The sequence below is a fragment of the Camelus ferus genome, chromosome 15, assembly GCF_009834535.1.
Source record: "Camelus ferus isolate YT-003-E chromosome 15, BCGSAC_Cfer_1.0, whole genome shotgun sequence".
Lineage (NCBI taxonomy): Eukaryota > Metazoa > Chordata > Mammalia > Artiodactyla > Camelidae > Camelus > Camelus ferus.
In genome coordinates this window covers 22,730,092-22,756,412 of record NC_045710.1, presented here as the reverse complement: position 1 = coordinate 22,756,412, position 26,321 = coordinate 22,730,092, and the positions used below count along the sequence as shown (strand labels likewise).

The following is a 26,321-nucleotide window of genomic DNA, read 5'->3' as shown; positions in this document are numbered from 1 at the left end:
GGACATTTTTATTTAGATACAACTGCTGAAACCTGAATGGGTTAATTTCCTGATTTAGATGAAATGTGCTTCCTGATGTGTTTATATACAAGAAATGTCTTGGTTTGTAAAACAAACAAAACAAAAAAACATCAGATTGGCAACTTATTCCCAAATGGGTCACGATAACAAATGTTCTCTGCATTATACTTGCAACTTTTTGGTAAATGTACTATTGTTTCAAAATTTACAGAAAGATTTATAAAAAAAAAAGTAATATACTTGTTGTGACTAGAAGAGTGCAAAAACAATACTCAACATGATTTCATTCTGTTTGCAAGTAAAATATAAATTTGATATTAACAATAAAAACAAAAGAAAGTACAATTAATTAAAACCACTAGCAAACCCACACAACTCGCAAATGTATTTTGCAAGGTGTTATTTTGAGAAACAAAAGATGGACCATTAACAGAAGTTCTTCCACACTGAGCAACGTAAAGCTCTGAATGTCAGTCACTCTCATGGCACCTCCAGTAACATTCAACCCTCTCCACATACACAGAGGCTCAAATTCTCAACAGACAAAACATGCATAAATTTAGGACTTGTTTTAAGAGTAGCTTATGCCTTAAAATATGAACACACACTTACCTTGAGACACTGAAACACTAACTGTCTGTGATCCATTCTTCTCTGTATTTGCTGGTGGCTTTGCTACAGGAATTCCAAGGCCTCCAATGTAAGGATTGTAATTGTAGGTGCCATAATCAGCACCCCAATAGTCATACCATGTACTGCTTATTGGCTTAAAAGAATAGGAAAAAACTGTGGTTTATTTTTGCCTCTTCAGGAAGAGTGACATATTGTTTACTTTACCTAAACTCAAATAGGGCTACAAAATAAATATTCTCCTCACCCTTTCAATTTCTAAAACATACTTACAATCTTAATGATCTATAGGGATGGTTCAGTAATAGTCTCTCCATTATATCCCAAAATCTAAAAACATCTTATTTATTAGAATCTGAGAGATAACTAACATCTTTAATAAAATCTCCTACACACAAAATGAATCAAAATAAAGGAGATGTATCTCCTTTAGAAAAAGCTACAGCTAACAAAATAGACTCTGCAATGAACTTAACTTGGATGAACTAAAATGCTGCTTGAAATGTTGAGTCCATAACTATACTTCCCATGCTTGTTAGTGGTTCTTATTAACATATGAGATGTTAGTGGCTGTATTAATAAAATGGTATAAGTTGTCCTTATACTGTTCACTAGTATTAGTCTACTAGCGTACCTATAGCAATTTAACTTTGAGTAAACTGAATAATGGGCTACATTAGATGTATATTTTCCTCTTTTACGTAACTAATAAATCAAAAGTATAACATGAAACATTTCAATTGCAAAGAATTCTTTAGAGTATCATACCTTAAAAACTTTGGCTGCAAGAGGATCCTTTTCCAAATCAATATCTAAAGGATCAATGTCAACTTCCATTAGATCCTGAAGTAGCTCAAGATCAATTTCTTTATCTTTTTCCAATGAAGAAAGAGGAGGTGCACCTTCAAATAATTAAAAGTGATTTCTTTTTGGGGGAGTATATAACATAAAATTTAACCAATATATTGCTTTTAATTACAGAAAAAGTTACTTTACTTATGTATAACATATGTTCCTACTGATATAAAAATCTCTAAATTTTTATACTTGACAATTAAACATTAGTAAGTATGTAAATATACCATTCTATAACACACAATTAAAAACACCCGTGCAATAACACCTGATCTCCTAGGGAAAAAAGACCACAGTACTATCTTTATTGAATCAAATGGCATAAACTTTGCTATTACAAATAATCATTAATCATTTCTAGGATGGACAATATTATTCATTTTATTCCCTCCAATACATAATTTAATATATTACATCCAGTAATTAAAGAAATGATACCCAGTAATAAAGTGAAAAGCAAAGATTTAAGTTTTAAAACTGCTATTCATCTTGTTTTTCTATTATGAATTAGAAATTAATTTGCTCTCAGATGACTCTAAATTCTTAACTAGCCTTCTATTCCTTACAATCCTTATTTTTCTTCCCTTCCTACCCTCTTTTATTCAACATATATTTATAGAATGCAGAGAAAATGCCAGCCTGTATTAGGTTTTCAGTATATGAAGATTAATAAATTTCTACCCTCCAATAAATTAACAGAGCTTCAGAGGTGAGGATAGACTACAGAAATCAAACCAACTACAACATGGTAAGTGCTATCAGAGACAATCAAGAATGTAGGCAGCACCGATGGGAGCCTCCAACATTGCTGGTGGTAAAGGAAAAAGTTCCTTGCAGGAGGGCATGCTCTATGTGAATCTTAGATAAGGAGTTCATCATGCAAATAAGAGAAGAAAGTCTATTCCAGATAAAGGGACTATCAGGTAGAAGGGCTAAAATCATGAGGGACTCTAAGATTAAGAAACACAGATGGTTGAAATGACCACAGCATCTGCAACATATAAGTAACTAATAATATAATAACTAAAACAGTCTTGAAAACCTGAGAGTACACCACAAAGGACTGTGCATGCTAAGATACAAATTATAGTTTTGAAAAGGCAGAAAACAAGGAAAGAAAATAAAACAAGAGCCTTGAATCTTGCTATCTTCATCACTGTGTATCTTTAACTATTTTCTAGGTTGTAATTTCTTTAACAGCTAAAACAGATCATATCAAAATAACCTGGACACTATGAAAGGATACCATTTTATTATAAGCATTCAGAAAATCAAAGCAAAACATATTTATCAGGAAAATAACTGATATGGTTAGTAAGGCTAAAGATCTAATATAAAACTTAATTTTATACTTCATTAATATTTTTAATTTTGAAATATAATTTTCATTTTTCTTAGAAAGATCTAAGGATATTTTAAGTAAAACATGATTCAAAGAATGTACCTGTTATATCATGTGTCAAAGGTTCATCTATAGTTTCCAGCAACTGAACTGAAGACTGCTGAAGGGAGTCATCAGAGTCGCCAGCTGTTGCACCTACATCATCGCTCACTGTTGCTTCCTCCATGGCTTCTGCAGCCACTGGAGCCAGCAATTCTCCTGTAGGTAAGAACATCATAACTGCTTCAGTAATTTATAAACAGACATCCAAAACATATTACAACATACTTTTTCCTCCAGTTTAGTGAATGAAAGCAAGTGTACTCTATCACCTATAAAAATTCTGAGGCAAATGAGTCCCCACCTATCCATGCTAGGACACACTGTATCATCATCAAATGCTAAGGACAAGTGACTAGCAGAAAATACAAAATGTAAAATATAAACAAGGAGTTATTATATTCACTTTACATATATTAACTCACTTATTCAACAAAATAACTTCATAAGGAAGGTACTATTTTACAGACAAAGAAACTGAGGAACAGGGAGCACCTTCCTCAAGTCCACATAAAAAACCAGGAAGCAGCCCACTGCTGGTATTAATGAGGAAGCCTACTACCTCCAATATTCCTGCACTTTAACAACTCAGCTCCTCCATAAAACACTTGGATTTAACTCAACTGTCAACATAATTAAATACAAAATAACCCTAACTGGTTGCTACTGCTATAACATGAAAGAAACATTTCATACTTTTGAGGTCATAGTTTCCATTTAAGATTATTTTGTCAAGCAGAGGCAAGCTAATTTTGACATATCCTATTAAAAATAAATCCTAACAAACCTGCTAAAATATCCTGTATCATACAAGTTAAGGAATATTGAGCCCAAGCACCGCCCCAAGATATATCTCCTCTATTGAAGTCAGTTCCAACCAGAAGTAATAGCAGTCTTTCCAGCTGGGGTTCATTCACAATCTCACACAGATGTATAGTTGGCCTCGTGGCATTCGCAATACGTGCAAGAACCTGCAATACATTTCACAAAATCATATGCTATAAATAGCAATTACATAAGTTTTCTCCAAAAATTAAGAGTTAGAGTAGTAATTTTCAATGAGATATACTTTTGATGTCAAAATGATTGTCTGACATGGAATGCAAAAGAAATATAATTTCATGGATCAAATATTAAAATCTGGTTAAAAATGTGGGTTGAATAGTTTAAAATAATTTCTGTAAACAATGAATATGCTACAGGAAAGCCTTCCAGGCACTAATACACCCTTCACTGCTATAATTTGATCATTATTTGTGTATTTCCAATTTTAATTAATAGAAAAAGGGTAGATAGATATACCTGTATTACTGACATTTCAAATCTACATTAATCTAGTTTTAACAGGATTAAAATCATACATCAGGTCTTCTGAGAAATAACTGACAAAATATTTTAAAATCTTTCAAGGCACATTAAAAAAAAAAAAAAACTAAATGGCATAAAAGGAAAACCAATGAAAGCACTTTTATTTCTCTTAAAAATCAATTAAAAACTGTATTTTTTTCTTAATTACTTTTCTTACCCTTTAAGTTTATAATTATAAATTATGCTTATTAATTTACTTACCTTACAAACAAATAGTAAGAGATCTGCATGGCATGTAAAATCCATGGAGAGGAGAAACAGGACAAGTTTCTGGACAACTGAAATACAACGTTCATGGGCCAGGGTAAATGGAAGTGGTTCTATCTCTGGACTTTCTTTTGTTGTTGTAACTTCTGTGTCTAAATTAGAACGGGACCATTCTGCTGTCCGACGTAACCGAATTAAATCCTTAAAGTGCTGTCACAAAAATTCACGATATTTAAATCCATGTTTATTGAATGAAAATTCTTTCAGTACAGATTTACTTATGGAATCAAAATATTCACTCAGAAAACTTACAAATTCTAAAGAACGAAATTTTTAAGGCAAACCATAAGCTTCAAACAATAAAATTACTAAAAACTATACTAACCAATATACCATGTGTCATATTTTAGAGTAAGGTACCAGATACATAACAGAGTTTCAGAAAGGTGAAATTCTATAGAAAGGTCAAATATAACATCTTAAATGAACATTACCAAAACATCCTAAACATAATTCATAAAAGATGAATGGTAAAGAAACCTAAGGTATAAAGTATTATTTTAAAATCTGATGGAATAACTATACTGTCATACTTATAGAAACACAATACATAAACTTGGTTGCTACATATGTTTTATCTCCCCCAAATTAAAAAAAAGTCTTTTTAAAAATTTTGTCTACAAATCGTTGACTTAATTTTCACTTAGAAAAGACACACTAGGAAAACTATGTATTTCCTGAGTCCTTTTATCTTCAATTTACTGGAACACAATACACTTTAAAGGGAATACACCAGAAAATATTTTAAGTCCACATTTATCATTTATTTCTTTGAGTTAAAAGCTACCTATCCAAAAAAAAAAAGAAAGTATTTAGAACAGATTTTTCTCTTGATAAGGAGAATAACATATATTTAAGTAGCTTTAATAATGACCAGGAAACTTCTCAAATAATTTAAAATACTAAAAGGGAGAGTGACTTTTATAATATAATTACATTAAAAAGTACAGATCTTACCTTTGACGTAGCTTGCTTTAATTTTGCCTGCTCTACCAGAAGTTTATATGATGATCCTTTGTTACTTTGTATTTTTTCTTTTTCCATCTGTTCTACCAAAGCCTTCTGTTTTGCTTTTAGTAAGTTAAGTTGCTTTAAAAAAAAAAAAAAAAAAAGATCTTAGAGTTAACAATGTAAAAAATAAGAAAGTAAATTACTGTACTCCTCACCGAATCCACATGTAAAACTAATGTAATAAGTATTTCCTTGAAAAATTAGTTTTAACTGCATTGCTGATTTTTAAAAAATCATTTCCAAATCCCAACTAAAAGATCTCTCTCAGTTATAACTGAGAATTAGTTTCTTAGCCCTGGGAGAAGAGACAAAACTGGAAGACTTTTATGTAAGCCACTAATGAGACTGACTGATGGACATACTTTTTAAATGGAGGAATAGAATTATTTTTAAATACTTGGTGAAAATACTTCTATTGCACAATATTCTTAGCTTTGCTTTTATGGGAATCTCCTTCAAGAGTAGTATTTTTTGGTATGTTTATGGTTTTTATGAAAAATTTTATTGAGATAACTGTAAATTCATTTGCAGTTGTAAGAAATAATGCAGAGATCTCTTGTACACTTCACTCAACTTCCTCCAAAGATAACATTTTGCAAAACAATAGCATAATATAACACAGTAATGACATTGTTAGAATTGACCAAAATTTTTCAGATTTCTCCAGTTTCACTTGTACTCATTTGTGTCTGCGTCTGTGTTTAAGTATACGAGTTCTATAGAATTCTACACTTTTGTTGGTTCAGGTATCCACACTATAGTTTATACTAAACAGTTCCATCCACCACACAGTTCCCTCATGCTGTCCATCCTCCTCCCTATTCTGCCCCATCCCTACCCCTCGTAACCACTAGTAGGCTGAGATGAACAAATACACCAAAAGGGAGATAAAAAAAAAATTCTGCTAAAAAGATCTAAAAATATGTTAAATGACCACTTTCCCATATATTCATTACAAGGAACATTACTCAAAACAGAAAGTCACTAGAACATTATAGTCATAATTATAACTGAATTATTTAGTTAAGAAGTTAATAAATCTACTTTTTAAGAGTATTTCCTAAATTTCTACTGCTGCTATATATTTTTGTTATCAGGAAAAAAAGAACTAATATAAAGAGATATCCACATGGCTATTATCTCTATATATGAAGAAAAATGTATCCTAATTTAAAACCAGCACGCACATGTATTAAATAATCAACATACGTCAGTCATGTCAATGTGAGAACTAATGCAAATCAGTATTTTCAGAAAACTGTTCCAAAATTACAATTAACATATACAACAATTATAACCAAGAGAAAATGTAATTTTTAACTTATTTTGAAACAGCAATCTTAGTTCCTGCTGTACAAAGACATTTTCTCCCTAAACTATTCGAGAATATAGGATAAATGGGGAACATATTTTATGGGATACTAATTTAGAAACCAGGGAATGCCTTTTTGAGGAAGTGAATATGAACTAATGTCTGAAAAGTAAGTTAGATTATCCAAGCTAAAGAGTAAATTGAAAGGTATGGGGTAGAGAGGAGATCAGAACATGCTAAATGAAAAAACTGAAATGGATGGTCCAGGAACTCAAATTCAATAGACAGATCAAAATTCAAAACTGAAAGTTAGTTGGGCAGATAATAGACATGCTAAAGCCATGTTAAGGAGTTTGACCATTATCTAAATGTCAATTGGAAGCCACTAACAATTTAGAGAAGGAGAGATATGATCAGGTTTGTATCTAAAAAGAACTCTCTAGGGGTAGCATGAAAAATGGACCGGACTGACAAAGAACAAATGCAGATAGGCCTTTCAACAGGCAAATGATGGCCTCACTTAGAATGGTAGTAACAAAGATGTGAAGAGGTAGAGACAGTTAAAAGGACATCACCTAAAATTTGTAAACTACATATTTTTGCCATCTTACAAATAAGGAAAGTCTGTCAAAAGTGTTAAATAATTTCCCTAAGTAGTTCATTAATGTCATACGTAAGGTCTGATGGCAAGTCCATCTCATACAATGTCTCAAATACTAAAACAAACAAAAAATATCAAAAATTACCTGTTTATGATGAACTAGCTGCTTTCTTATTTTTCTGGAATATAATCTATCAAGGCTACTGCTGCCTTTGGAAGACCTATTTATGTTCTGGGTGTGCAGATTATTGTTAATAAAACTCCACTGGTTACCTATAGGGCAAAAAAGGTTGTATTAAAAATTATGTTAAATGTGATTTTAATGTACTATTCATAGCCAGAAAACACAAAATGATAAATGTGTCAATCATGACAAAACAGTTTTATTAAAAATTAAGGAACTCATTGTAAACAAATTGCTAAGAAGATGTGACACTAGAAAGGCTAACCTAGACCCTACGTGACTTCTCTGCCTCCAATCTTTCCTTCTTTCTCCACAACTGTATAATCTTTGTACAACACAGCTTTGATAATGTCACTCCACTGTAACAACAAGAAAATGCCCACTGTTACCTATGCCAAACTCACATACTTCTGTGCAGGGACCAAAAAAAGGGATACTCAATAATCTGATTTAATGATTGCATAAATAAGGCTGAATAGTTCAAAAACCATGCTGTGTAGCTCAACTTAGTCTCATTTTGGAATGTGTCCAGACTATTCCTTACTCGCCATTCTCCCATTCAGTGCAGGCTTAATCCCTCCCACACTTGACCCATCCTCAATGTTTTTTTCACGTCTTAACCTAATGACATCTTTTTCTATTCTCTACTACCCTTTTGTCAAGCCAGTTCAAATTCTTCAAACCCTAAAAATATGTCTTCCACCAATGTGTTTGCATAATGCATGAATGCTGTAAATAAAAACTAAGACCTCCCATACAATGTACTGTTATAGTCCAACTTCACAGGTAGTTGTATTTAATGTCTTATCTATATATCCTGTAACTGACTGAACTGACTCAGACACATACAGCATTTAAAAACTAAATATATGTAAGACAAACTTTCTGTACATAAAAAGAATTCTCCACCCTATTTTCAAACATAATGTGCATCAATAAAACATCTCAAGGGATCTTTTTCAATACTAGAATCCTAACAATGTTTAAAACTCCTAATTTTATGGCACCTTTTGTCTGTATTTACATATTAAATGTAGGTATTTCTTAAAAGTCTTGTTAACTTGGAAGAAGGGAAGAAAATAATTTGTCTTGCAGTCTGATTTCCTTTAATATAAAAAATTTTCTGTGACTCAAACTTCTGGAGAAAGATTACAACTCACAAAAATCAGGTAATTTCTGTATCTAAGCATAAAAGTCATTTGTAATTCATTAGTAGAACTATATTCTATAATGGTAAATGGAATGATACACTATACTAAATAACATAAAACTACAATTACTCTTCACAGATTTCCTTTTCGTAAACTTCACTTATATGTCTGTTATTCCTGGTAAAGTTAACTAACATTTTACATACAGCTGAAATCTCCAGGACAAAGCAAGTTAGGGGAAAACTTCACAGTCACTCAAAATCCCCACCAAAAGATTATTATAAACTTCTGATACCTGTCAGAAACCTCTCTCTGTCTTTACCATTCAAAGGTTTCTTTGCAGATGCTGCTTCATCTTCTACAGTTGCCACATAATCCAGCAACCTGGACACCAGCATAACAACCCAACTGATCATGGGAATATCTAGTACTCCTATACAGAAATAAAAGGGAAAAAGTAATCCAGTGACTTTAAGAGTACTAATGAAGTCTGATAAAATATTAATAAAATTAAGACATTTTATAAATCCAAAACACATGATATAATTATAAACACTAATATTTATTTATAATAAACCTCAAAACTGAAACCTATGCCTACAAATTGAGTAACACATTGAATCAAATGAAAGATCTGACAAACACTTCATGGAACAAAAACAGAGTCTTAAGTATAGCTTGAATCCAACAGATAATAACTTATAAACTAGAAAACAAGATATAAGACACCTACTCTTAGACTTACAGGTGCCTGACATAAAAATTTTAACTCTCAATTTATAATTTACATAGTTTTAAACCACGTTTTAAAGTTTTTATTTCAATAATTATTTTATTGTTCAAATGAAGCTCATTATCAATGATAAGAACAGCAACACTGCCTTAAATTTAAACATGAGTTTAATTTTAATTATGATAGTATAGAAACAACATATCACAATTTCCAAGTTCAAAATTCACATGATGAAACACATTTAAAAAACAATAACCCCATACTGTAGTCAATCACATGAAGGCTGGTCATTCTAAAAAGTCTACATCATAAAAATAACAACAAAATGTGCAGCAAAATGAACACTGAAATAAATATTTCAGATCAGCCATTTCGTAAAAGCAGTATTTATAGGAATCCTATGTTTTTACTAAAGATCGCTACTTTTAATAATACCTTCTGTCCTGCTATGCATGGGTAACTGTGGCTGGAGAGGTGACAGTAAATTATCCAACAGGTTAAGTAAGCTTTCTAATACTCCACTATTACTAAGTGACCTTTGACCAATGCAGGAAAGTAACATGAAGACCCTTAAAAAAAAAAAAAAGATAAATAAATAAAATAACCAGTAAGAATCCATTTAATTGTTCATCTTAAAAATTATAGAATGTTAGAATATTTGATTCTTAAGATTTGAGAGGGGCTTTAAGGATGCAGAGCTCACCCTCTACTACAAATACATCAAAAATACATCTGTATGTGGAACAATTCTCACAGAATACCTATTGAACTCTGATTCTCAGCAAGATTTATATTTGGAACTATGATGTTAAAATCAGCTGTTTCTCAGCTATTAGTTTTATTTTCTAACTTAATCCACAAGAAATCAGGTAGAGAAAATTTTAACCTCAAAAAAATACCTTTGACACATAAAGTAACATGATCTGATAGGAAATACTTCTAAACACAGGTCTATAAACTCCACAGATTCAGTCAGGAAGCTAAAGAATGTAGTGTAGTTATATATGATACAGAATCTTCTTCAATATTCCCCTCACTGGGCATTCCCCAAACTCTGAAAAGACATGCTTCATTTCCCACACTCAATATCCACATAAACAAGATTTCCAAATCAAAACTTTGACTATGAGAAGTATAACTCATAGTAACAAATTACTCCAGTATTTTCTGACCTACCTATCCTGTGGAAAGATGAGAAGCTGCTCTGAATTGTACAATTCCTGAAGAACATTAGAAAGAAACTGGCCCCACCATCTTTCACCACCACAGAGTTGAACAAGTAAAAGACCAGTATGTAACCGTATCTTTGGGGTTCCACTGATACACAAATGTTTAAAAAGCTCTTCACAGGCCTGGGCATGAAATGTACTCTGCAAAACTGCAGGAACAGAGTGTCCTATTACAAGAAAGAAAACAGTAAAATTTCTATTTAAGAGTATGCTCTACTATCAAAATCAGTATGCCTGGTCATATTTCCTTCTTTAACAGAAAAATTATATTCTATTTATTTTCCTATTCATTTATTTACTCCTTATATGTACAGCTTTATTTGCTAAACACTTAGGTAAGGATGAGTTAGCACTTAAAACAATTATATTTCTTGTATGTGGAGCTGGGTGTATCAGATGGCCGCGTGTGTGTGCACCCGTGTGCAAGCCCCACATGTAATGATCAAAAATAGCGACAGTACTATATTAGACTAAGAATTCATTAACAGTTTTCACTGTTGTGCTTTCAAACATTATTTATTATTTTGCCATTAAAAATAATGTGGCACATCAATAGCAGAAACTCCAAAACAAAAATCAAAACTCCATTTAAGAAAAACAAATAAAAACAAGGAAAAAAATGAATTAACCTAAAACACATTTCATAAACACATCTGAAAAAAAATCAAAATTAACTAGACCTAGGAAACAACAAAACATGAAACAAAACCACATCAAATACATTTCCAGCCTTTTAAGTACTTAAACCAAATACAAACCATTGGAAGAGTGAAGAAGGCTGAGCAAAGTGTCCAATAAATATCTGATGATAGTACGTAACTGCTCTGTGGAAGACATCTGAATCAAATCTTTTGGATCTGATGTTTCACTCAGCATCTTCCTACTTGCACCAAGAGCTACTTTGAGCCTCTGCACTGCATTATGAGCCAAATTTAATTGAAGCTGTAGCTGAATACAGTCTTGATAGGCAGAAAAAACTCTACTGTCTTCCTCAACTGCCTTGTCTGGCTTTCGCAAAAAGTACTGCGCATTGTTAGCACTGTTGAGGGGAGGAAGGTCAATACTTTGCAAAAGAGTTTCCAGTCGATGACAAGCTAAATTGTACCTGTAAGTAAAAAATAAGTGAATAAAATAATTTCTGCAACATTCTCTTTGATGAACAAGTATGAACATTAACTAAAAATTAAATCTCTAAAACACGTTAACACATAACCATTAAAAAGAATTAATCAATTGGTAAGTACTAAAAAAAAAGAGCCAATTACTTAATCACAATATGTTAATGCATTAAGTATTACTGTAACAAGCTAGTACCCTACTTCCTCTCACTCTTTTCTATACACTAATGAAAAGGCATTTCTTGACAAATATATATCCGAGATATTATACAAAATAGAGGGTTTCAGTAAGATTAAAATATATTGCAATTTTCTACTAACCTGCACTGTATATCCTCCTGTAGAGCAACCATCATCGCTAAATGCTGGTCAATTTCTGGTTGGTTTGCAGATTCTCCCTCTCCCCTCAAAGGATCATGCATTAATTTCAGTTCACTCTCCCAAGGCAAGATATAGGTATGCCCATAGTAAAATCCTAATGGAATTTTAGCTCTGGCATTTGTACTTCCATAACGTCCAATGACAGTGATCTGAAATGAAAACTTATAAGTACGGGTACCACCAATCTACAACAGTAAAAATCTCTGTAATGTATTTTAAAAGAGATATAATTATAAATTATAAAAAGATACTTTTAAATTGTATGTCCGAATAGTTTTCATAACTTATCAGAAACACAGAAAGCGTATCAATTCATTTTCTTGAAGTTCTTTACCTTCATGAATCTGCACACAGGAGGTGGTATTAAGTCATGAAGAATTAGTGAATGGGTGCTTATATCAGTTGCGACTACCAGTCGCCTCCCATCTACCTCTTCTCCTAATGTCCAAATGTCAATTGACAAGGAGGCCAAGTCTCCACATGTGGGAATTAATACATCTGTCAACAGTATTGGTTTGCCAAAATCCAAGGTCACAAATCTCCTTGCTCCTATCAGAGACAGAGCAACATTTGACACAAAATACCATATATCAATTAACCAAAAGATACACTCAGAAAGTGTGGAACACTTGTCTTGAAATAAGAAATCAACTTACTAAACTACAAACATGAGAAAAAAAGTTACTTTTACTAAGTAACTCATTCAAAAATTGTCTAAAACCTCAATCTATGTTAGTTTGAACCTTAAGACTTTGGTTTAAAAAAAAATAATATACATGAAAAAGCTTGTTACTACCAAGGCAATCAACTGTACACATAGACTTAATTTAAAGCATTAGAGCAAAAATAAACGTAAATTAGCAAAAACAGAATACAGATTAATTCCATAAAGTACCTATCTGTTCTTTCAGTCATTTGGACTTTTAAAAAATTTCACAATTAGATGTATTAATGATATCAAACTGTATCACATGATTTTGGTTTTCTTAAGCCTTGTTTAACATCTTTTGGAGTTGCATCTTACATTGGGTTTAAGATGTAAAGGAAAAGCATAAGGCTGAAATCACATGTAGCCATTACTACCACACTAAAAAATGTCTTAGGAAAGTTGTCTAATGGAGACAGATAAAGCTTATCTCAAATAAGCCTCCCCCTCCCTACCCCACCTTACTGACACATCACTTTCTCTTCAGCTCAGTACCAGATGAAGCAGAAGGCTTACTCTTCAAGGCCACACTAAAGAGGTAGTGTGTCTTTTCTGTGTAAGCACTAAACCCACACTCAGCATGGCTGAGATGCTCATGCTAATGAAAGGCAAGAATGATCTGAGAGGAACAGAAAAAAGAGCAGTTCTGCAACTCTCATCTCCCACACATTTCAGGAATATGCTCAATTAGTGAAACAGTAAGCAGAAGCATTAATAAAATCGTAATTATTTTTCTTCTTTACTGGGTTAGGGGTAGATAGTAACCTTACCAGTTACATTTTACAGTTAAAGGACCCAACTAAATTTAACTTCTAGGACTAGTATTATTCTCAATAGAGTCATTTTAAGGAAAACAAGGCAGTTACCAATACTTTCCTAAACAGAAAGACTACTGAACAACAAAAAGCATAATTCTTCTCCTTAGGGGGTTTATGTGCCACAATCAAGTCCATAGATTAAAAAACCAAATCATAGTATAAAACAACTGCTCACATTTCTTAAGATTGGACAACAACAAATTTCACTCTAAATGTTATAAGCACTGATGTTATTACCAATAAATTATTTAGTGGGCAGAAAACACCATTAACACTTTATTTTTTTTTAAACTCTTCCAAAAAGGAAATAACCCACTGCAATAAATCAAATATAGTTCAACTGTTCACTTAACTATATTCATGTTACTTCCTCCTATAAAACACACCTAAAAATTCTGTTAAATTCTGCTGCTGCTCAAGCCTGGAAATAACAGTTGGTAGGACAATAAGATAAATACTGCATATAGTATATATGAAGTATATATACAAGATACGTAGTACAGATGTTCTAATTGAAAGCACCTATCCTGATGACAGGTCTCTAGCACATAAGCATGGTACAAGCCTAAGTAAAATTTGAAGTATGCAGCGACCATGAAGTGTTATTAATCTTATGTACTATAATTAGCAGTAATTCCATCTGCTTTTCTCAAGAAAGGGTTCCAAGACCAGAATGCTCATTTTAGGAATACTTCTTTAATTTTTAGTGTAATGGCAATTGAGCAGCTCCAATGGAGGCTGAAAATCTATGTCAACCATAGTTTAACATGCGAGACTCATTTACAGATCAAAGCCACAGGTTGGATAGAATTAATGAACCTAGTCAGCAGCACTCTTCCATTCAACTTGGTGAGCACACAGCTTAAGCTTATGGAGTGCTTATTCTTACTAAAATGTATTTTCCCAAGAGATATGTGATTTATTTTCAAAAGAAAAATCTAACTACAAAAAAAGTCTTCAAAATTCAAATGGCCAGCAGACAAAGCAAGAAAAATATCTTAAGAAAGTCAAAGATTACCTGAATGCATTCGCTCAATAATAATGGACTGGTGAGGTGGAGGCTGAAGAAAATGTGAAGCATGAGAAATTGCAAGGGCTAGACCAGAACCAAGTGGATTCTAGAAAAGAAAAAGGTATAACTCTATATTGGTATCACTCTTGCTCTATAAAAACTAATAGCCATAATATGAAATTAACAAGTCTCATCTTCTGATGTACATTCTATAACATCTCATAAAACAAAATAATCTAATTTGATATAACAAGTTGGTATAATAAAATTTTGCCTTCTAAAGTTAGCACATACATCAAAATATTTATCAATGTATAAGTGAACATCTATTTAAAATATAATAATTTACCATTCTGGACTTGTTGGAATTTTTGTTATGTGCAGCAAGATTGACTGTTGGGGGATCAATAACTGAGCCTGGGAAAAGCTGTGCAAGTTCAGCATTAATCACAACGGAAACTGCTTCATTGGGTGGGGTGAGTGGTGGAGTCATAAAAAGTGGTGTTGTTTTTGGAGTGGGTGGAATAACGTCAGATGGATGGATGAAGAATCCAGGGGCTGCCGCTGGGTTGGAAGGCACAGAGTTGTGTATAGGACCTACTGCTGATGCTGCCGATGCTGCTGCAGCTGCTGCAGCAGTGGTCTGGTGTAACTTGGCTTCCAGCTTTGCTTTCTGTAAGAGAAGTAAAAGCAACAAATATAGACTAATCCTGCCTGCCTAAGTTGTGGGGAATACTACATGGTATATATTATGAAAATAAGCATGACTAACTGGATCCTAATTCAATAAAAATGAAACTAAGGAAAAAACAGACTCAACCCGGACGGAGTATTTCTATGGTATATATATGTATTTCATTAAACATTTGCTTAAAATTTCTTGAGTATTTGGGAAGTAGGACTTTCTCAAAGCAAAGATGGAAAGAAAGCAGAACAATTAAATGTAAATAAAGAAACAAACTCCTCCTAAAAACAAAATATTAACAGGCAGTGGATTCTCATGTTGCCTAACCTGATATAATTTGTCACCTGGAATTGCATAGGATGCATTTAGACCATGATGAAATCTCCAAAACATCTGTTGTTTTTACTAAATCTTAATCACATTAATTTAATTGGTCTTTAAAACTGTTTTAGGTTTTTCAATCCATAAAAATAGTAACTGGTAACTGTAATGTTTGACCAAGAGTATTTAAACAGAGTTAAGAATGGATTTTACTTAATGATTACAAAGAAAATAGCAATTATATTACCCCAGGTATGTATCAAATAAAATACATTTATATAATTTTTTAAAATTTAAGTATGTCACAAAGACGTTACCTCAATTTTTGCAGAAAATGATTAGCTCAGATGGTCAACCTAATTTCCTTTATGAAAATAATGGTCATTTTTACAGTACTTTCTCAGCTTTTGAAGTTTAGAGACAGCATGAACAAAGAGCCAAATAGTCTCCAACCTGTTGCTGAAGCTTCAAAAGCTGCTGCTGTTTCTCTTGCAGCACCTGCAGCTGTTGCTCGGCTGAAGCCATTGCATGAGAGAGAGACTGCAAAGCTACCTGGGCTGCTGAACTCAGGGCTGTCGAAGCTTCCCCAACTGTCCCAGATGATAGTCCACCTACTGCAGGAGTAACCCCGAAGGAACTCACTGGCATAAGACAAGGAGGGGGGGAGAAAACAGGATGAAGAAAAGGTTCACAGAGAAACATACGCACACCATACTACTCTGACACTAAAACTACAGTTAACTTTTATTTTAAAAATAGAAATATTGAAAGGAAATCTTAATGGTAAAAGTGTATCGGTAACAACAGTATTCAAGCATACAAGACCCAGGAATGACTTCTATATCAAACAAAAAATTAGTATACTTTTGAGTTTAAAAATATTTTCAGCACAGGAGAAATTTCATTTAATATGGCTAAAATGAAAATACAAAATGAGAGTATTTTTATACAATTTGAGTGTAAGAAATACATTGACTTTTGCTTTACTAAGTTTTCCTCCAGCAACATTTCCTCCCTTCTCCCCTAAAAAGCTAAAAAAGACTTTCAATTACAAGAACGTCATTGAAGACTGATGACATCTATTTTTCATTTTAAAGCAAAACCTAGACAGAGTCTGGCCCACACAGAATATGTAAAGCAATATTTCCTACCATACACTTCCTAGAACACTAATAAAAATAGAAGCACAACCTATGCATAGTCAAATATGTCTGGCACATACTGTTTCCTCATGAACATTATCATCATTAAAGGTCTATGAAATCACACAAGTTAAAATACTTCCTTGACTTTGCTTTCCAATGTTATTTGAATATACAGTATAAAGGAACTTTTTTCCCTATCACATATTTATATTTGTGGAAAACTACTGAAAACAGCTGAGACAAAGACTTAATTTCCTAACTTACACAGGTCAGCATAAAACAAGAAGTAAAGGCCAAGTCTAATAACCTCATTAATATTTATATTATAAAAGGCTTTTATTAGAAAGCTTATATTAAGGAAAAATAACTGCTCCAAGAATAGCAAATGCTTAGTGTGTATTACCAACCATCTTTCACTGTTTTAGTTAATTACTACATTCAACAAATGAACAACACTGAAGGGCAGGTACTATGATTCTGCTTTGGTTGACTAAGTAAAGAATGGCTCAGAGAAGTTACCCTGTAGAGCTGACAGTGGTAGAACTAGGGTTAGAACCAACGACTGTGTGAATTCAAAGCCAGTGAGAGGCACAGTGCTAAGCATGGAACTTACATCAACTCATTTAAACTTTGCAGTGGCACATGGGTGAGTACTATTGTTATTCCATTTCACAGATAGTGAATCTAAAATTGAGGGAATTAATTTGCGCATAAAACTTGAAAAGGGAAAAAAAATAGGTAATCTGACAGCCTATCTTAAAATCTAACAATGGCTTTATTATGGCAGAATTCTAATGAATTACTGAAAAAGAAAACTAGGCTACAATCACCAGATAGAAATAACAACAAAATTGTACATAGCCTCTTATAATACAAAATTTCCTCAACTTAAAAAAAGCACGTTTATTATAGTGCAGTCATCCTACACTTCATTTAACTTATACAAATTCAACTACATGAACTTGGTCAAAGAAACAGCAATCATAATTCTCATAAACTGTGTGTCCCCAAATGAAATCCATCTGCTCCAAAGGTTCCACCAAAGCAACAGCAATTCCAGTTCCGGAGAAAAAATTATTGAACTTACTGAAGCACTTATGTTGTACTTGTACTTCTGGGGTAATTTAAGTGAATTTCAATATTAACCACGTGTACTTTAGCCCCTTTACTGATTTTAAAATCTAATGCCCAAATCAAGTAATACTTAAAGGAAAATGAATTAAGTCACTAAAACACATAACAGACAAACAATCCAAGAAAAGTCACCACGCTATTACAAAACTAACTTTCAAATCTTTTGCACAGTCTTTGAGTTTTCAATATCATTTTCTGTTTTTATACTAAGGACCTCTAAAACTAGATATGAAAAAAAACCAGGTGAGAACAAGATAAAGATGACTATTACCACCATTTCTATTCAATATCATGCAGGAAGTCCTAGGATGCACAACAGACCAAGAAAAGAAATAAAAGATAAAACAACTAGAAAAACAAGAAGTAAAACTCTGTTTATTAACAGATTACATAACTGTATATTAAAAATCCCCAAGAATTTACAAAATATTAGAATAAGTTAATATAGCAGTGTTACCAGATATGAGATTAATATATACAAATCAATTATATTTCTATACACTAGCAACAAGAGAACAGAAATACAATTAAGAAAAACATTACTCACAATAGCATAAAAAAAATCAAATACCTAGGTACAAATCTAAGAAAGATATGCAAAACTTCTAGTATACTGAGAAGTATAAAACATCACCCAAGATATACTGAATACCTAAATACACTAAAGAACTTACATACCATGTTAATGGACTGAAAGATTCAATATTTAAGATATCAAATCTCTCAAATGGTTATATTCAAACCACAAATTAAAATAAAATACTAATAAGCTTTTTTGTGTGTAAATTGTCAAGCCAATTCAAAAATTAAATGAAATTACTGAGCTCTAATATATAGGTGATTATAGCTAATAATACCATATTATACACTTGAAAGTTGCTAAGAGACTAAATCTTAAATTTAGGCAAATCCACAAAAGAAAAAAAAGGATAACTATGTGATGGGATGAAGGGATCAGCTAATGCTATAGAGGTAATCATTTTACAATATATAAGTGTATCAAAACAACATGTTGTACACCTTAAACTTGCTCAAGGTTATATATGTAAATTAAATTTCAATAAAGCTAGAAAAAAATGAAATACAAAAGACCTTGAAACTTTTTGAAGGATGATCTTTAAGAAAAAGAATGTTGGTGAATTTCACCCCTAGGTACACACCCAACAAAACTGAAAACATGTATCACACGAAAACTTACACAAAAATGTTCACAACTATTTTTCTTCATAATCAACAAGAGGAAACAACCCAAATGTCCACTAATTGTTGAGCAGATAAATAAAATGTGGTATATCTAAAAAATTCTAAAAAGTGGTGTAACCATAAGATGGAGTATCATTCAGCCATTAAAAAGAGACACTTAACACACTAAATGTATGAACCTTGAAAACATTAAACCAAGTGAAAGAAGCCAGACAAAAAGGTCAAATACTGTATGATTCCACATTTACGTGAAATGACCAGGGTAGGCAAATCCATAGAGACTCAAAATATATTAGTGATTGCTAAGAGATGGGAGAGAGGGGTATTGGGAGTGACTGCTAATGGCTACGAGGTTTCTTTTTGGAGTGATGGAAATGCTCTGGAATTAGATACTGGTGATGATTATGTAACATTGTGAAACTTTATACATAAACTTTCTAAATCTACCAGAAAAAGAAAGAAAAAGTTGGTGGGTTTATATTATCAGATGTTAAGACCTTCTGTGAAGTTACAGTAATTAAGATAATGAGGTATTGGCATAAGGCTGCACAAACTGACCAGTGGAACAGAAATAACTGAAACAGATAGGAGACAAATGATTATGAACAGAGACAACGTTGCAGTAGAGTGGAGGAAGGATAGTATTTTTCCCATAAGTGATTAAACATTAGAAGAAAGAATTAGTAAACTAAGATAAATTACAAGAAAATACTCATAGTAAAAGAAGAGATTTAAAAAGTTAAACTTGTATCAGTTATGGTGATGAGGTATAACATACATGAAATTGAAGATGCAAAAAGAGAGAAGATAGAACATAGGACAGAAGCAATGTTTGAACAGTTAACGTCTGAATCTTTCTCAAGCTGATGGAAGATATCAAGTAAGGATTCAAGAAGCGCTATGAATCCCAACCAGAATAAATACAAATGAAACCACATATAGGAACATAAGAGAAAAATGCTCAGTGAGAGGGAGAGAGATGGGGAAAGAGGGGAAGAGAGGCAGAGAAGGTAGAAAGGGAAGGAGGCAGAGAGAGAGAATATGAATCTCAAAAACACCTTGAAAACTGACAGTGACTTTAAAAAAGGAGTAAGACTGACAAGTTATGTCTAAAAAAATTGGTTTAAGGTAAAAAGAAAGATTATATTTAAATAACTAGAAGAAATAATAGCTTAGAATTCTATAACATGTGATACCTCAAGAATGAAGATGACACCTCTTGATCCAAACAAGCCAAATGTAGAAAGTTATTATTGTGATATTCAGATAAATGTAATGAAGTATTGGAATTTAGATGATAGCATGAAATTAATTATGCTAATTTAGTTCATTATAATACAATTCATCATGATAAACCATAGTTTGTTTAGATAACTATAATAAAAATGGAATCAGTTATTAAAGAGGATATTCACATTGTTTAAGGTACTTATGTGTGTGCTACGTATGTAGAGGTAGAAGTGATATACAGTTGACCCTTGAACAATACAGGGCTTAGGGGTATCTACCTTCTGCACAGATGAAAAATCCACAGAAAACTTTACAGTCAGACCTCTGTGTCCACAGTTCTGCACATGTAGTTTTAACCAATCATGAACCAAGTAGTACTGTAGTACACATTTATTGAAAAAAAAATATGAATATAAGTGGACCCACACAATTCAAATCCATATTGTACAAGGGTCAACTATAATACCTAGGATTTGTTTTGAGGTACTTCAGCAAAGAAAAACAATAAAAATGAAATGTGAAAAACATCAATACTGGCTATGCAGTTTACCAAATTATTCCAAAAATTTTGAATATTTCCCCCTCAAAACTAAGTAAACTCATCATCAGTAGTAGACAAGAACAAAAAGTGATCCTACAGAGTAGTTTTCAGATATAAAGAAAATCATTCCACATAAAATCTCAAAAGCACAAAAAGGAGTAAAGAGGAATGAGAATGAAATTATGAGAAAATCCAAATGAATACTGAATATAAAAAACTATAATAATAATCATGGGAATTAAAATACATATACAAATAAGGTATAAAACCACAATGCCACATAATTTGGAAAGGTAATAAGATAGTGTTCAATATATTTGCACTGCATGGTAAAAAAAAAAAAAGTAACTGGATTTCTGTATATCAAGGATGTATGTATATTATGATCTCTGGGATAATTGCTAAAAATAATAATAAGTAGAAAAATAGCTCAATAAAAATATACTCACCAAAAAGAGGGGGTGGGGGTGGGGAGGGGAGAAAAAGAAACATCTAACTGGCAAATGAGAAATCTAATAGGACATATGAAAAACATAGTAAATTTAAATAAAAATGTATTATTAATTACATTAAATGTAAATAAACTGAATATTCCAGTTGAAAGAGAAAGCATCAGATTGGTTGAGGGTAAAAAAAAAAAATACATCCTGCTTAAAAAAAGAGATATTTAAAATATAAGGAGACAGTGAAAAGATGAAAGGAAAAAGAAAGAAAATTATATACCATACAAATAGTTTAAGAAGAGAAAGTTGATGCCTGGTGTATAATATCAAACAGTTTTAGGATAATCAATCTTAGAAACAAAGAGATAATATCTAATGATAAAAGATTCAGTTCACAATGAAGATACAAACATTCTACATTTGTATGGTACTTTCAAAACATATACACTAAAAATTGACTAAACTAAATACACAGGTATAATGACAAGAATTTAACATGCTGATCTTACTAACCAAACAAGAAAAAGATAATAAAGACAGAGAATTTAAAGAACACAATTAGCAAACCTGCCCAAATGGATACAGAGTACACTTTACTAAGTACAGAGTAAACATTTTGTCAGGCATTATTGCTGATCCTCTACAATTTCCAACAAATTTTGCAAGACTGATAAAGTATTTCTTTTGACCCTACAGTAATTTAAATAGAAATGAATAACAAGATGGTAACAAGAAAACGTTAATATATTTGGAAACTAAGGAAGCATTTCTTTAACATTACTTACTGAAGCTGAATATATGAAAACCTTATGAAGCAGCAAATCAATTAGTACCTTCACATCCAAGAGAAAAGCGTATCCATTTAGTACTAACAACACCATAATGTAACAAACCAAATGTCCATCAACAGTTCAAAAATCAATAGTGGATATATAAATATTGTTTTATTCAGAGAGTAGAATCTTTAAAACAGCAATGAAAATGAATCAGCTATCTATAAACAATGATGTAGGTGAATTTAACAATTATAACATTGAACAGAAGGCCAATCAAAAATACATAAATGCAATTCTATACCATACAGACCCTACTCAACCAGTGTTTAGGAATGCCTAAGTGGTTATGCAAAGAAACAAAAACCAAGAAATGTTTACTTGGAAAGTTAGGACAATGGTTACCTTTTGGAGAGAGTGAGGGAGAATAAATGGAAGGGGGCATAAAGATACCTTTTTTCGAGTACTTGAAATGTTATTTTTTGACTTGGTGGTCACACAGGCAGTTTGCGTTGTTATAAATTGCTTCACTTATACAACTGTTTTCTGTACCCATCTAAATGAGCATTAGATTTCACAATTAACGTATTTCCAAAAAAAAAACCAAACAGGAAGTTGAGAGACTACAGTCATCTTCTAGCGCCTTATAATCACTAGTCAGGACTCTGCCCTAACAGTTAATAAAACCCCTCTGCTGGTGGTGGTTTCAATCTGTATAGAATATAGAGGTGACTGCTTGTTAAAAGCACAGACTGCCTATGAAAAGACAAGAAACTTGTCCTATTACTTGCTTTGCAGGAGAAGAAATGGGGAGGAAGAGTGAGGGAAATCTATTCTTTTTCAAACCAGATTTTTTACAGTTTAAGTTTTATACCTTCTCAAAGTATTACTTATTCAAACACATGAGTTTTCTTACAGTAAAAATATTTTAGGTACTTAATTTCATGAAAGTTCCAAAAAAAAAAAGTCTGATTTATAACTAAAGTGCTCTCTGGAAGTTTAAGTTCTTGTTATGGCATGGCACTTCTTTCTTGTTTCCATGGCACTGTAAATGTATAAGTTTCTACAAAATGAATATAATAGCCCAAGAAAACAAATGTGCTTTGACTCTTCTGGCATCTCCACATAAAGAAATATTAGATTTTTATTTTCAATTAAGACACTGAGCTACATAAGACATTAATCTCACTTGATGGTTACTTCTACAATTGGAAGATATTACGATGATTCTGAATAAAAAGGTGCTCAAAGAACTGTTAAGTTTCTTTTAAAATACTCTGCCATTCTGGACCCAAGTGCAAGATCAAATTTTTCATGACTTCTCATGAAAACTGTTTTTATCTTCAGTTAAACAGTTGAAGAAACAAAAAGACACCCACTTACAAAAAACCTCCAACAGCAAAATTCATTCAAGACAATATTCAATCCCTTCTGTGAGTATAAATATAAAACCATATACCAATATTTTTCATTATGAAAACTTCAATTATTTGTGCCCAGATAGAACTAATTGTAAATAAACACTGATCCTACAATGTGAAGGAAAAAAACAGAAAATAAGATATACACAATAAACAAGAGTTCTTACTGATTATTCATTTAAAACATCAACACCACCATATATTCAATACACACAAATACTGGTTCATAGATCCAAAGTTGCTTTAAACTAGCTAAAAAAATAGTATTCCTTCTTCAATCATCTCAACCTTCTCAAAGACATCAAATACACTTTTAACTTTAAACGCAAGAGGTAGCATCATGATGCCAAAACTACACACAAGATTGGCCATGAATGCTGAAGCTGGGTAATGAAAATACAAAGTCTAATGTGCTCTTCCCTCTACTTTCATTATGTTTGGTATTTTCCAGATTAAAATGTTTCTAAAAATGCACACACATAAAAACAACAGAATTTAACATTTTAATACAGTGTTCTAGAGGATAGGAAAAGAAACTCATGAATAGACTTAGGAAAGAACATGAAACTACCTATGATTTTCCCCAAAATGTTCCTCCTATCAGTAAGTTTCTACTAACAAGAAAGCAAATGAATTTAAACATTATGAACTGATATGTAAATACTGATATACCATGTTATTATAACATAAAATAGATAATAAAAGAATGTATATAATAAAAGAAGGTATATACCAGTAAACGTACTTGCATCATCCCTTTCTATTCTGGTTCCATCACTAGTTGACACACAAGTAAAGTGCAGGGGTTCAACTTCTAGAAGTCCAGTGAGAGATGTGAAACTACCTTCAGCAGCTGTGCAACTACTGACCTTTCCATTTCCTAATACAAAAAAAAGACAAGTCTTATAAAATGTGAATTAATCTTTAAAAAGGCAGTAGTCATATTGAAACTATAGTTGCTACTTCAATTTTAATTAGAGAAGATGTATAAATGCACAAAGCTTACACAGGGCTTCTACAATACACATGGTATTAAGAAAACTAACAAACAGGAGATACTAGTTTCTTTGCTACAAAAGCAGAGTTGCACAGAAGCAACTTAGTGGCCACTCACACCATCACGGAACTTTAACAAGTGATGTCGATTTTTTTTTTTCCTTTTTCCTCTGCTGGAATAAGAGGTTTAGATTTTTAAATGAGGAAAAAATAATAAACCAGCTACTTAGATTAGCTACTACCCAATCTGTTTAAATTAAAATCAGCATGCATAAAATCAGAATATACTTTATGATGTCAACTGTATAAATGACACACTAAAGAAAAACTAAAGAAACATTCCAAAATATTAACAAGATTTTCCTACAAATCTTTATATTTTATATACACTATCAATATTCTAGAATGAGGCATACTACTTTATAATCATAAAAATAGCTTAAGTATTTGTACTACTAAAAAAAAAAAATCATGTGATCACAACAATGTGAACTATAAAACCACAGCAAGAAGAACACAAAAGAATTAAGAGTATATACTGGGGGTTATTAATAGTACTCTTCAAATTTTCTGGAATCAGATCACTACTTTAAACAAAATTCTTTAATAGACAAAGTAAAACAGAACAGAAGATCGAAAGAATGGGGAGATATAAACTGCCATCAAACATCTGAAGGAATAAATACAAGACTAAACTGTCATAACGCTGTTCTCCAACATCCCTTTGGCACCAGCACAGGGCCTGACATGTGGTGTTTAACATTTATTGAGCACTTACTCAACAGAAGACATGGGAGATACAAGAGTAAAAGGGAAGGCCCTAATTGTCATGAAACACGTACTCTGTTCAAGGTTGCCAAGTATTAAACTACTCATTATTCAATTTAACTTTAAAAAAAAAAAGTACTATGTTTTATTTAACAGAAGTTCTAAGAACAATTAAGTCAAGGGGAAATGAAGAAATCAGTTTAAGTCAAGGGGTAATAAAATACTTCCATGATCAGGTCATGAGATTGATGGGAAGAAAAAAAAATTTTTTAATGTTTACTTCTTCCACTGGGGCAGGGGAATCCAAGCAGAAGAAATGACACGAGTGAAATCCTTTCAGTAGGAAGGAATGTGGCACATTAGAGAAACTGAAAGAACAATGTACCAAGAGGAGTATTTCTCAATCCTAAAACCCCTCTACATATTTTTAAAACAATTTAAGGAACTCTAAAAAGTTTTCATTTATGTTGGTTGTTTATATACACTGATATTTATCAACGCAGAAATTATAAGATGAGAATAGTTTTAAATATTAATTTGTTTAATAGAAATAAACTCATTAGATATAAAAATGAATAGCATACTTTGATGAAAAATAACTGTCTTCTAAAAAAAAAAAAACTTGGGGGGGAGTATAGCTTAATGGTAGAGTACATGTTTAGTAGGCACGAGGCCCTGGATTCAGTCTCCAGTACCTCCACTAACATAAATAAATAAATAAACCTAATTACCTCTACAACTCCCCACCCAAAAAAACAAACAACAAAATAAAAGTGTTTTTAAAAAAAAGTAAAACAGAACTGTCAAAGTAGCTTCGAAAATA

General features: G+C 32.1%; 1 protein-coding gene across 1 annotated transcript in view; it reads right to left on the bottom strand.

The window, feature by feature from the left end:
* BIRC6 (baculoviral IAP repeat containing 6) overlaps nucleotides 1-26,321 on the bottom strand; it is a 197,486-nt gene that overhangs the window by 104,944 nt on the left and 66,221 nt on the right. Inside the window, 17 exon segments of the mRNA XM_032497324.1 lie at nucleotides 634-787; nucleotides 1,420-1,553; nucleotides 2,951-3,106; nucleotides 3,735-3,918; nucleotides 4,517-4,732; nucleotides 5,540-5,671; nucleotides 7,652-7,779; nucleotides 9,137-9,274; nucleotides 10,010-10,143; nucleotides 10,751-10,970; nucleotides 11,562-11,908; nucleotides 12,243-12,451; nucleotides 12,637-12,851; nucleotides 14,845-14,944; nucleotides 15,188-15,511; nucleotides 16,298-16,485; nucleotides 24,468-24,614. Of these exon segments, the coding sequence (XP_032353215.1) occupies nucleotides 634-787; nucleotides 1,420-1,553; nucleotides 2,951-3,106; nucleotides 3,735-3,918; nucleotides 4,517-4,732; nucleotides 5,540-5,671; nucleotides 7,652-7,779; nucleotides 9,137-9,274; nucleotides 10,010-10,143; nucleotides 10,751-10,970; nucleotides 11,562-11,908; nucleotides 12,243-12,451; nucleotides 12,637-12,851; nucleotides 14,845-14,944; nucleotides 15,188-15,511; nucleotides 16,298-16,485; nucleotides 24,468-24,614 (3,126 nt within the window).